This window comes from Mesoplodon bidens (genome assembly GCF_964165515.1).
Source record: "Mesoplodon bidens genome assembly, chromosome: 4".
NCBI classification, from domain to species: Eukaryota; Metazoa; Chordata; class Mammalia; order Artiodactyla; family Ziphiidae; genus Mesoplodon; species Mesoplodon bidens.
In genome coordinates this window covers 124,819,603-124,832,947 of record NC_138160.1, presented here as the reverse complement: position 1 = coordinate 124,832,947, position 13,345 = coordinate 124,819,603, and the positions used below count along the sequence as shown (strand labels likewise).

The 13,345-nt window shown below is 42.6% G+C and overlaps 1 protein-coding gene across 1 annotated transcript; it reads left to right on the top strand.

Moving 5' to 3' along the window:
* Positions 1 to 230: 230 nt before the first annotated feature.
* On the top strand, positions 231 to 13,005 carry GRXCR2 (glutaredoxin and cysteine rich domain containing 2; the record flags this gene model as incomplete). Its single annotated transcript, XM_081232701.1, has 3 exons — positions 231 to 566; positions 6,358 to 6,579; positions 12,823 to 13,005. The coding sequence occupies 3 exons, from the start codon at positions 231 to 233 to the stop codon at positions 13,003 to 13,005; spliced, it is 741 nt and encodes a 246-aa protein (XP_081088827.1).
* Positions 13,006 to 13,345: the final 340 nt, after the last annotated feature.

Below are 13,345 nucleotides of genomic sequence, written 5' to 3'. Positions count from 1 at the left end.
CCCAGTCTCGTCTTATGCTCCGTCTACTCCATAAACCCGCAGTAGCCTGCCTCTGCATGAAGGCCTATCAATATTTAATGTGCAGGTGTCAGTTGCTGTAAACCGAGCATACCCCAGCACCAGCTTGAATTAATTATATGCAGGAGAGAAAATAAAATGCCTTTTTCTCAGAGCCCCAAGTTTCACTGGCTGCACCAAAGCCTGGAAACCACAAGGTGAACCTTCCGCTGATGGAGGACCCTGCAAAGAAGCTGAACCAGAAGAGTGACGGCAAACCCCGGAAAGTACGATTTAAAATCTCTTCCTCCTACAGCGGCCGGGTGTTGAAGCAGGTCTTTGAGGATGGGCAGGAATTAGAGTCGCCAAAGGAGGAGTACCCTCACAGTTTCCTCCAAGAGTCCCTTGAACCAATGGATGGTGTTTATGGGTCTGGGGAAGCCCCCAAACCCCGGTCGTACTCCCCTAAGCTGACTGCTCAGAGGATCAGCGTGTTTCGAGAGGGTAGTGCCTACACCTTGGCGAGCAGCCAGCCTTTCTTCAATGATTACAAGGCGAATGACCGTAAGGTTGGTATTGCCCCTGGTGTATAAGCTTTAAGGACTAAACTGTGTTTAGAGAAACACCTGAATTGTTCAGATTTGTATCTCGCTCCTGCTCTGGTACTGACCAGAGCTATAGGTGCACCAAATGTGAAGCCGCTCTCAGAATAATATTCCTGGGATGAAAATAACATTCTTGTTGACTACCTATTGGGAAGTGCAATACGCATCGCTAGTATTCAAATTCCATCCAGGGTAGCAAATTGTAATTGGGTCTTTGGCTGGGTAATCTTGGTAAGTAAATGAAATAGAGATGCAGCGGTTTTCAGGTTGCCAGTCTGCTGTTTTAGAAAATTATGCGACAACGAGTTGTTCTTTTTCCTGAAAGAGCTAAGTGTTTGAAGGTGCTTATTGTATTCCAGCCAATTTTTCTGCTTGTGGTTTATCCATGTCTTCTTTCATTTCTTATCTCCCTCCTGCTGCCTGCTTTTCTGTTTGTTTGTTTATTTATTTATTTTGCCTTTCCATTGCTTGTTAACATGAATGCTGGGTAGTGGGAGTCCTGGGAAGAAATGGTGAAAAGCAAATCAGCCAGAGGAAACGTTACATGGGAAGACATTTGAGCTAATATTTCACCTGAAACATGTATTTTATCTGTGAATTTCAGTTACCTTCTCCAGTACCATGGATAATCAAAAGCCCATACATGATCTTCTTTGAAGCTAGAAGAACCTGGAAAATATTCGCTGATTTCCAGAAACTAATAGGAGATGTGTATATGCTCTCTGCCAGTAGGGCCATGAATGCCTTAAAAGAAAAAAAAAAAAATAAAGAGTAAATACAGTGATATAATGTACCAGGTTATTAATGAATAGCACACCAGGATATGTTTTCATCTTTAAAGTGTGAAATTCAGATAATTACTCTCTAATCATTTTTATTGTTCGTTTCCTAAGGGAACAGATTATACATCTATAGCAGACAAATGTATTGGCCTTGCTGGCATTGGTAAAAGTGTAATTATGGGCATGTCCACATTTATCAAAGATAATACCAGGTTTCTTCGTGGGCCTCTCACTGTTGTGGCCTCTCCCGTTGCGGAGCACAGGCTCCGGACGCGCAGGCCCAGCGGCCATGGCTCATGGGCGCAGTCGCTCCACAGCACGTGGGATCCTCCCGGACCGGGGCACAAACCCGTGTCCCCTGCATCGGCAGGCGGACTCTCAACCACTGCACCACCAGGGAAGCCCTAGGTTTCTTTTTGATATTAAAGGGGACTGGAATGAACAATCCCTCCTGTTAGTGGAGTGACTTAACGCATTACAAAGCACTATCACATTCTATCTCATTGAGTCTTCTTCACAGCCTTGAGGAGAAAGGCAAAGTATGGTCATTTCCATTTTGCAAGTGAGGAAAATTGAGTTCCAAGTTGTAAGGGACCCACCCAATATTATAGGGTCATTAGGTGCAGAGTCAGAATAAGAACCCAGGTCTTCTGATTCCTCATGCCCTTGGCCCTATGGAATGTTCCTTTTGAGAGAATAAGGCCATTAATAATAGTGATGATGATGATAATAATAGTTACCATTTATCAAGTGCTTATTATGTCCTAGGTACTTTGTTATATCCTGTACTTACAGTATTTCTTTTTAACTAAATCTCATTTGTAGCTTTAGAATTTATAAAGCCATAGTTTATATGAACCTCGTACAAGGCCATGGTTTATAATATTGGACTGCTTGACCTTCCTCAGTCATGTGTCATACTTGGCACTTATATAAAAGTATGATTAGGCATGGACTTGATAAAACCAGCTACCGGAGTCTTCCTGGCAGCACCGCACAGTGGTTTTAAACATAGTACTCTAGAGATAAGGTTCAGGGTTTGATTTCTGCTTCATCTGGTTATCCTTGTTTTCTTTGTTGCCTGAACAAATGCCACATCCCACTGCTAGCCTGCCTCTGGTGTGAGAGTGGTCGGGATGGATTCGTGCAGCTCCACCCACTGAAACAGGTTGTCAATGCGGTACTTAGGAAAAATAAGGAAATGAGAGCTGGGAAGTCATGATTTTTCAATAGTGAATCCAACTGTAAAATAACCCTTAGTAAATATCGGCTTTGCAGCAACACTGGGTAGCAGTTAAACGCAATAATTAAAAGTAAGGGCTCTGAACTTGAACAGATATTTGTACACCAGTGTTCATAGCAGCACAATTGCCCATACATGGAAACAACCCAAATATTCATCAATAGGTGACTGAACAAACAAAATGTGGTATATACATACAATAGAATATTATTCAGCCTTAAAAGGAAGGAAATTCTGATACACGTTATAACATGCATGAACCTTGAAGACCTTGAGCTAAGTGCAATAAGCCGGTCTCAAAAAGATAATTGTATGATTCCACTTTCATGAGGTACTAGCATAGTCTAATTTACAGAGACAGAAAGTAGAATGGCGTTTGCCAGGGTTTGGGGAGAGGAGAAGGTGGAATTTAACTGAAGAGTTTCAGTGTGGGAATAGGAAAACGTTCTGGAGACACGTGGTGGAGAGGGTTGCACAATAATGTGAATGTACTGATGTCCCTAAACTGAACCTTAAGAAGGTTAAAGTGGTAAATTTTATGCTATGTATATTTTACCACAATAAAATAATAATCATATAAAGCAAGGCTCTGGTGTCAATTAAACCTGGACTTGATGTCCTTTCTACACACTTATTCTGTGAGCTTGAGCAAGCCACTTAACCTTGTGATAATAAAAGTACCTAGTTTCAAAGATTATCATGGTGATTAAAAATATATGACATTAAAAGGACTTAGCATTGTGCCTGGCACATTGTATATGCTCAGTATATGTTACCTACCATTGTGATAATGACCAGGTTCTTATCTAGGAAATATGGAGTCTTTTAAAATTTTATGTGATGGATAGAGAAAGTGATTATAAACAATCAGATATTTTAAGGAATTAAAACTGATGAAAATTTATGTTTCATTAAAAAAATGAAAGGGAAAGGAAGAAGGAAAGTAACATTTATTGAACAGGTACTTTGTGTAAATTATGCAATTTTATCTTCACAGTAATTCTGTGAGAGTTTTACAAATTGGAAAAAAAAGTTTATAGGGCTTACAAAAACTTGCAAATCTCACACAGTTTGAGGGATTTAAAATCTGAACTCAGGTCTGCCTACCTCCAAAGCCCATTGAGTTTCTAGTACCCACTAGGCATGTCTGCATTTAAATACAGAGCAGTGGAAAGGTTTCATGGTCCCTGAATGGCAATTCCCAGTCCTGTTGCTTTTGACATCAGAGTATTTATGAATGTTTAATCACATAAGTTGCCATTCCGGGCATTGGAAGGACACAAGAAATTCCTGGCTCCATCCTGGTCCTCTATAATGTAAGAGTGGGTATTCCTCACAGGCAATTGGGTGTAACTGGATAATGTGAACTTTAGTTACACCCAGAGAGTTTCCTTAGACACAAGGAAGAACTTGGCTGTCAGGGTGACTGAAACTTAAACACACCTTAAAGGTGATTTGGGACCCTCCATCTTTGGAGTATCTTAAAAATAAATTGACTATCCTGGGTGTCTCAGACGCTGACCAGCTTAGAGGCAGGAAGTTGGACCAGATGACTGCAATTTTTTTTTTTTTTTTTTTTTGTATATTGAGAATTTTGCCTTGAAAAAACCAGCCCTATGTGTGAAAAAAGCTTCCTAGTAACTGAACCTCTTTGGCTATTACTGGAAAGAGATATGGAACCTTCCAAAAGTGCCACCATCTTTATCTTCTGATGCTCAGAAACTGATAGTCCAGAGTGTGAAACAGGAACCCAGCATGCATCAAACAGTAGGAAATGGAAGCTGCCACATGATCCCCTGAAGAGAGGGAGAGAATACAGGGCCAGGCAGGAAGCTTGTGGCTCCGTAAATAATTATTGAAAACTCCATGGGTGTTTCAAGGAAGGGCACCTGAAGATTGAAGTCCTGCTCAAGCCAGGTTGTGACTGAATGCCTGATGGTTTTAAATAGGAGACTGCTTAACTGTGGCATCTAAATAAATTTGGTTTATACAGTTCTGTAAAAGCAGGGCCAAATATTTCACGCTAGGGAATGTAGTTGTGTAGCGTTATTGTACATGCACTACTGAAGAAGTTTTTAATACTAATGGCAGTAACAATGCCCATCACTTGCATAGTCTCTTCAGCTTTTGCAAACTCTTACATATTCTTCCTTGCACCCTCGCCCCTAGACGTTGATATAATTAGCCTCAGGGATGAGAGTCAAAATATTTAAGCACAGGAACATGGCTCAGTCAGCACAGAAGCCAGCAGAGTGCTGGAGCAGGGTCCTGAGACTGGGGTCTTAAGCATTAATGCCTACATTGCTGGGTTGGGGATGTGAGAGGCTCCCTGAGGAGAGAGGCTGGGGAAACAGAAAGGCTCTCAGGAGTATCAAGACAGCACCTGATTACCACCCAGTATGGAAATATTCATATATTTTAATAAGTAATTTGTCTCTGGTGGTGCCCATCAGTTGGATGTCAACCCATTTGGGTGAGCAAACAGGTTCTGAGAGGCCAAATAGCTCTCCCCGTCTCACAACTGGTGGACAGTGGAACTGGGATCTAGTGTTGTTTCCCCCCAAGCTATCCTAGCTCTGCGAAACATTTCCTCCCCAGGCTTCTCTACTGCATTGTAGTATTGCCCAAGTTGTTTCTCAGCAAATGATGAAGTAACACATGATAAATCCATACAAGGGAACATAGGCTATTAATAATGATGCTATAGAAGTACATTTATTGACATAAAAAGATTTTCATATTATATGAATAATGAAAACACACATATACACACACACACACACACATATATATCTGGTGGTGGTGGGGAATGTTTGTGAATACTACAGTATAGGTGTTAAGAATATGGTTCTTAGGGTGAGACAGACCTGGGTTTGAATCCTGGCCACAAACCCTGAGTAACTCTGTAAACGTGGAAGACTCTTAACCACACAGAACCTCAGTCTCCTTCTCTGTAAAATGTAGAAATCATAGCATCTACCTCATAGGGATGTTTGGGAGGGAAGTGAGGTAATGTTTGTAAAATGCTTAGTATGAAGCCTGACCCAAAATAAATGCTATCCATTATAATAATAGTAGTAATTCAATAAATTGTGTCTACTGTTATTATTTATGCATAAAAATGTTGGAGAGAGATTTATTTATTTTTTTAAAAATACAGTTACTTTATTGATTTCTTACAATCAAATACTGCCAACTAGCATTACTTCCATTCACGCATCATTAAAAACAAAAAGATATTTCCTTGGTAGTTTCAAATGATGCATTATACAATAAACAAAAAAAAAGTTAGAACTTAAAAGTCACCCTGATTAATTATGTAAACTGGTAATTTTTTTAAAAAAAAGCATAACTAATAATTTGGTTGCTGAGAGATTTATTTTTTAAAAGCTTTCCTTTGTATGCATTAAGCACTCACTGTGCCCAGCCCTGCACCAGAGCCCATGGTATGTAGTTGGAATAGAAGCTCTGGACCCTGTGCTGCAGAGTCCTACATTCTACTTACATGATTAATTCAGCTTTGGCTGGTTACCATCAACAGGAAGAAAGAAGCTGGTGTTCAGGGTTTTCAGACAGAGCAAAGAAACCAGAGAATGAACTGTAGCTTTGGGCTGTGATGGGATCCCTAGTGCCAGACCATATCTCTCTTTCCTGGGATGTTGAAGAGGTTCTGCAGCCCTGTATTTGGTGACTCCTGGTGAATCACCATGCTCATTCTTCATTTCTCTAGTCCCCACCTATTATAGATTTTGGAAAGATAATCATCTACACGAATAACCTGAAAATCATTCGAACTCCAATGGACAAGAGAGATTTCATGAGGAAAATGCTCCAGAAGGAAGAGGAGGCTGAGGAAGAGTCTCTGATGAGCAAAGAAGAAATCTATGGAGACCAGAACGATGGGCCTTTGGCAGAGACGGGAGGCACCTTCCCTCATAACCAGTACCCACAGGTATGTCAGAACGGTTCACTGCCCTGCGCAGAGGTGGCCCTATAGCCGTGGTCTCCAAATTGTTTTCACTGTGCACTATTTAAGTAAGAACTTTTGAATGTGAATACTTATGTCTAAATGTTAAAGATGTTGAGGAATTTTAAGTTGATTATATTCTAGTGGTTTATCATATTTTATTGTTAGCAATAATAGTTATAAGCCCATATTTCAAATACTCATAATTTGAATTATTTTGAATGATTTAAGATCTGATTAGGAACTTATTGTTTTCACTTTGCACTGAGTCTTGTTCTAGAGATGGAAAAAATCAGCTCTGTCCTTATGGGTTTGCTTGTGCGCCTATTATTGGTGGTAATCCTCAACCCACAGTTTCCTTGAAGAAATCTAATAAATCTACTTGTCTTTAGAGTTTGTGGAGATTAGTTTAGTTAAAACTAAGCAATATCATCTGTAAATCCACTAGACCAGACACTAGTGAACCACAACATGTTGTAATTTGCTGAAAGTGAACGAATGAGCAGGGTCGTCATTGTCACTTTATGTAAAGTGAGGTCACTTTACATCATGCATACAACAGGGTCCCTTGGATACCACCTATGTTAAGTGACTGCCCAACTTAGTGAGGGTGCTGGTGTCACCTTGTTTATTAAAAATCAATATAACCGTTTCTTCTGAAGATATTATTAAAGCTTCATTTCTTGTTTTGTTTTCTTTAGATAAAAAATAAATATAAATAGAAAAAAATAGTACGAATGTTTTTTCTCCCCACACGTTTCAGAGGTGTGCACTCCCCACCTTGGAAACCATTGCTCTGACATGCTCAGACAAGCAGGAAGGTGATGACATTCGTTAGTTCACAGTGTGGGGTTGAGGGTGAGAAAAGCAATTTTGGTGAATTTAAGCTAAGAGAGTAAAAGCTTGGAAAGCAGCAGGAATGAATTTTCTCTCTTTTGATTCCATCTCTTGGGACTTGAAGCTGAACCTCTCATAGGTTAGCGTGATAAAATGGGCCAGGGGCTTCCTCGCACTTGAGTGATGTCAAGGGAATGAGAAAGCCATGACCAGACTCCAGTTCTCCTCACAACCATTCCTGTCTCTTTCCGACCTGATCTCACACTTGATAAAATATAGTTGAAATGCAAATCTGATCATGCCATCCCTTACTCACCGCAGCCCCCCCCCCCCCCGCAGCCAAAAGAAAACAACTTTCAATGGGCTCTTATCACTTGGGATAAAACCAAAACTCCTCACTTGTTCTAGAAAGCACTGTGTGGCCTGGCTTTTTCAGCCTCATCTCTTACACATACCTGCTCATTCTCTCTGCCCTAGACACACTGCCCATCTGGCTACCCCTCAGATGTTCTTTGCTCTGTCCTGCCAGAGGCAACTTCCCTGTGCCTAGAATATTCTCCAGACTCCCTACCTCCTTGCCCACAGATCTCGGCGGAGGCATCACTTCCACAGAGAGGCCTCCTCTGGTTTCCATGAGGATAAAATCCCATGAGGATAAAAATCCACAAGGATGGACCCCTCAAGGCACCTCCCCCTCCCCCTGCACATGTAATCTTACATTTATTTGTGTGATTGTTTGGTTAATGTTTGCTCTTACCCACTAGGATTTGGTCTCTATGAGGTCAGGGGGCATGTTTATGTTGGGTGTAACATAGTAGTTCCAATGCCAAAAAAAATAGAGCCTGGCATATAATAGGTGCTCCGTAAATATTAGATAAATGTTTGTGGAAAGAATACTGGAATTTGGAAGGAAAGTGCCAACTGATAAGAAATATTCTGCCTCTGCCTTCTCTCGCTTTCTACAGAGCACTATTCAGAGCCTAGCATAGCAGCAGTCAGACAGCTAAACTTTGTGATCCAAAGCATGACCATCCCACTTTAAAATTCATTAATTCTAAACTTTTCCATACCGTATGGTAACTTGGAGCATGCATTTTCAGAAGAGGACCAGAAATACAGGTCACGTTGCAGGCCTGAATGAAAAAGCAACAACAAGCCTGCTATGACAATTACCTTTAAATTCAATTTGGAAAGAACTGTGTTTTTTAGCTATAATGCCATAAACCAAGACAGATGTGTGCAGCAGAAAGTTGCTGTGAAAGGTTATACTCCACTTGCCTGTCCTTTAAGCTCTATTTTATTTATTTATTTATAATTAATTAATTAATTGATTGATTGATTGATTTTTGCCTGCGTTGAGTCTTCATTGTTGCACGCGGGCTTTCTTTTTTTAGTTGTGGCGAGCGGGGGCCACTCTTCATTGCGGTGCATGGGCTTCTCATTGTAGTGGCTTCTCTTGTTGCGGAGCACGGGCTCTAGGCACACGGGCCTTAGTAGTTGTGGCACTCGGGCTTCAGTAGCTGTGGCTTGCAGGCTCTAGAGCGCAGCCTTAGTAGTTGTGGTGCTTGGGCTTAGGTGCTCTACGGCCTGTGGGATCTTCCCAGACCAGGGATCAAACCCATGTCCCCTGCGTTGGCAGGCGGATTCGTAACCACTGCGCCACCAGGGAAGTCCCTAAGCTCTGTTTTAAATTGCTATTTGTTTTCCCCATCCCTCATGCGGTAAATGCCCAGACAACTTTTATTGTAAAACAGAGGGTCAAAGAACATCAAGGAGCCCATTCTGACCAAGAGACTCTTTGTTGTATTATATGGAACAGGGAAACAGTAGGACCTTGATGAACGAGCAGGGAGGGCTAAAAGCCAGGCCATGCTTGAACGTCTGTATTAACTATAAAAGAAAAGGAGAGGAATAATTGAATTGAGCCACAATTAAAAGTAGAAGGGGAAAAATCTGACCCTGTATTCAGTGGATTTGAGACCATAAGTCATCTGGGCTTCTTTATGCTTTATGTGATCTTATCTTTGAAACAGAATAATAATAATAATAATAATAATAACAACAACAACAACAACTGCCATTTTTTGAGGGTTCATGTTAGCCAGGCCCCATGCCCAGTGCTTTCCATGCAGTAGTCCATTTCATTCTCACAAGGACTCTGTGAGGTGGGTATTATCTGTAGTCTCATTCTGCAGCTGGGGAAACTAAGGCTCAGAGAAGTTAAGTAACTCACCGGAGGTCACCAGAATCAGTAGTCAAACCCAGGTCCATCTGTCTACCAATCTCATGATCTTAATCACTCTGCTGATCGGCCTCCAGATTGGTGCTGTTTACTATCTTCAGGGCCACACAAGCCTTTGAGTCTCTGATGAAAGCTGAGACCCCTTTTCTTGGTCATGGAGCTAGTGAGAGGTGGTTTGGGTAGGTTGTTGGGTTCTAGAACCTAAGTTACGCTGTGCAGCGATGTTCTATATCTTCTGACTAAATGTTTTCTGAGAAGAATTTTTAAAAATATTGAGACTGGTACGCAGACGCTGATATCATGAATGCCTTGTATAGAGTAGAGGCTCAATAAATACCTGTTGAGTTAACTGAATGATTAAAAAGAGCATATTGAGAGCAAACAGTTGGAGGAAGGGTGGTAACTTAGGATAAGAATGGAAACTCCAGTGAAACCTCTAACAAGGTGTCATATAACAACATGACATGAGATGAGATTTGATTGATGATTTGTTCTTGTTCTTTATGGCAGGCTCACCAGGTCATTTCACTAATCTTTCAATATCTGGCCTGGCATTCTATGCAAATGAATTTTTGGATCACATGTATAGCATTATGATAGGATTTTACTGGATTTTCTTTGACAACATTGACTTATATCATTAAAATCTCAGTTGAATCAAGTGCAAAACAAAAACTGATGGATTTGGCAGAAAAATGAACCATGGCAATTTGCTTTAAGAATATTTTGGCAAATATATTTATTCTGCATACTTTAAGGGAAGAAAAACAATTTCCCCATTGTTAACGTATCAGAATAGGGCAACAATCAGTAAAATATTAACAAAAGGGGGCATGGACATCATCTGGGATTTTGTCAGCTGGAAAATGACCTCCATTCCCTACATCTAGAATAAATAAAATTTAATACCTACTTAGGCACTTTGCAGTGCACTATTTTGCAGGGGCTATTTTTAGAATGTAGGCCTCCCTTTTCAGAGATGATTTTTATTCTTAGGTTACAAAAGAAAGCTGTGTTAGCTGGTCGAGGCACCCAGTGAACTTCAGCTGTCTTGTTAGTTCCTAGAATTTAAGAACACTAAGCGATCTCCAGACATCATTGTTTTGTTTGTTTATTCATTCAGCAAGTATGTGAACAGCAAATATTGTGCCAGGTACTATGCTGGATGTCAGGAAGTGATGGGGAGAGGCACGAGCCCAGAACACTTCCTGTCTAGTCAACAGGAACTTTCAGGGGAGTGTGAGACCTGCCAGGCTAGGGGCAGTAGAGGTGGGGTGGGACTCCTGGTCCAGAGGTACGGGTGGGCAAGGCTTCCTGGAGGGAGTGCTGCTAAGCTGACATCTGAGAACAGGTAGGAGCTGGCTGGGTTGAGAGTGGGGAAAGTTCCCTCGACACCAGCTAGAGAGAGACCTAAGGATGAATGCCTGATGAGAGAAGTAACTGACGATGTACGTCAGCTAAGGAGATTTTTTTTTTCAATAAATAAATTTATTTATTTATTTATCTAACTATCTTTGGCTGTGTTGGGTCTTCGTTGCTGCACGCGGGCTTTCTCTAGTTGCAGCGAGCAGTGGCTACTCATCATTGTGGTGCATGGGCTTTTCATTACAGTGGCTTCTCTTGTTGCGGAGCACGGGCTCTAGGCGCGCGGGCTTCAGTAGCTGTGGCGCACGGGCTTCGTTGCTTCGCGGCATGTGGGATCTTCCCGGACCAGGGCTGGAATCTGTGTCCCCTGCAGTGGCAGGCGGATTCTTAACCACTGAGCCACCAGGGAAGTCCCAGAGATTGGGTTTTAACCTGAAGTTTTTCTGGTGGGCAGGTGTTCATTACAAGGTTTCTTGGATGCTTTCTATGCGGCAATCACAACTGTAGGTTCATGAGATTGGTATCCATGGTGAGACCATCCCACAAGCCCGGAGGTAGGACCTATGGTGAGTTCATGCCAGAATCAATAGGCATCTGGATCGGGATTGTGGTTGTAGAGGGGAAACTGAAGAGATTTGAGAGATGTTCAAAAGGTGAAATGGACAGGAATTGGTGCTGAATCGATCTGGTATTACCCCTTATTTCACAGAAGGTTCGTGGTCTGTGCACGGTCATTGCATGGCAGCACAAAATTGCCAGTTTCCTTGAGATGTCTTAGGGGAAGAGCACAGAGATAGCCAAGGGGCATAGTCTGGTGTCCCTGGCAGGAGGGGACAAGGCTTAGAAGTAAACTAACTTTAATGGAGAACCTATAATATGCCAGATAATATATTAGGGCATTTACATATACTCTCTCATTTAATATTCCAGCTACTCAGAGAGGTAAGCAATATCCCTCCCAGATCACAGGTAAAGAAACTGAGGTTTAGGGAGGTTAAGGGAACCGTCCCAGGTGCACAGTTGTTGTCAGAGGCAGGCCTCAGCTCCAGGCTGCTGACTCCAGAGCCGAGCTCTTAATCACAGGGCCTTTTCATGGTTCTCCAAGAGCATAAAGATAAAAGTTCTGCAGGAATTCAGAGCTGCGCTCCAAAGGATTGCAACATACATTCATCCGTCCCCTCAGTCACACAGAACAATCCTGACCACCTGCTGCTGGGCAGCTCCGATGAAGGCTGCATACGGAGTCAGTAGGAGCATGATCTCTGGCGCCCGACCCGCTGGGACCCAAGCCTGCCTCCTTCTCTTCAAGCTGTGTGACCACTGGCACAGAGAGAGCTCTTAGAACAGTGCCCAGGGCATTCCCTGGCAGTCCAGCGGTTAGGACTCTGCACTCTCACTGCCGAGGGCCCGGGTACAGCGCCTGACCCCTCCCAGGTGTTTCACAAGTGTTCACTATTAGTTTGGCAATGAGGAACACTAAGTCCTGCCCTTATGGGCACTGAAATAACATGTCAGATGGTGACAAGAGAGATGAAAAAGGTCAAGTTGTGGAGTTCACGGCCTGGTGGCAGAGGTTGCTGTCTTAGAGAGGTCCATCAGGGAAATCTCAGATAAGGTGCTGAGCTTATTCTGTGCCTCTGGCCAGGTCCCTCGGTGGCACGTGTGGGACGCATTTTCCTCTAATTCTGCCCCGGCCTCTGCAGGCTCCCAGTGCTATTTTGACTTGTGTGTGAACAATGGATTTGAACTGCTGCTGTAACTTAACCCTGACCTGTCTCTTGCAGGAAGGGGAACTTCCCGAGGACAACTGCTTTCACTGCCGAGGATCGGGCAGTGCCACCTGCTCTCTGTGCCACGGCAGCAAGTTCTCGATGCTGGCCAACAGATTTAAGGAGTCCTATCGGGCCCTGCGGTGCCCTGCCTGCAATGAGAATGGCCTGCAGCCTTGCCAGATTTGCAGTCAATAGCCCGTGTCTTTATATGTCTGCTTTTATCGCATCCTCCCTAAAGCTATTTGTAATCAACTGCCCCTCCTCCAACTTCTCCTCCACCTTCTCCTCCCTCTCCCAGCAAGGAAGCCACCGTGGCTGCGATCACTTCCACCACTGGCACAACTGAGTTACTCGATGACATTTCGTGAGGCTGGTAACATCTCCATGTGGGTCTAAGTGGCAGAGGCATTTTTGAATTAGAATCTGCTTTGAAACTGGTTTTAAAATGATCCTTCCAGGACCGTGTGCATGTATCTCACTTGACTTAGCTCAGGTTTCTCCTTGCACAGGTGAACAAATAAATGTACAATTCAGG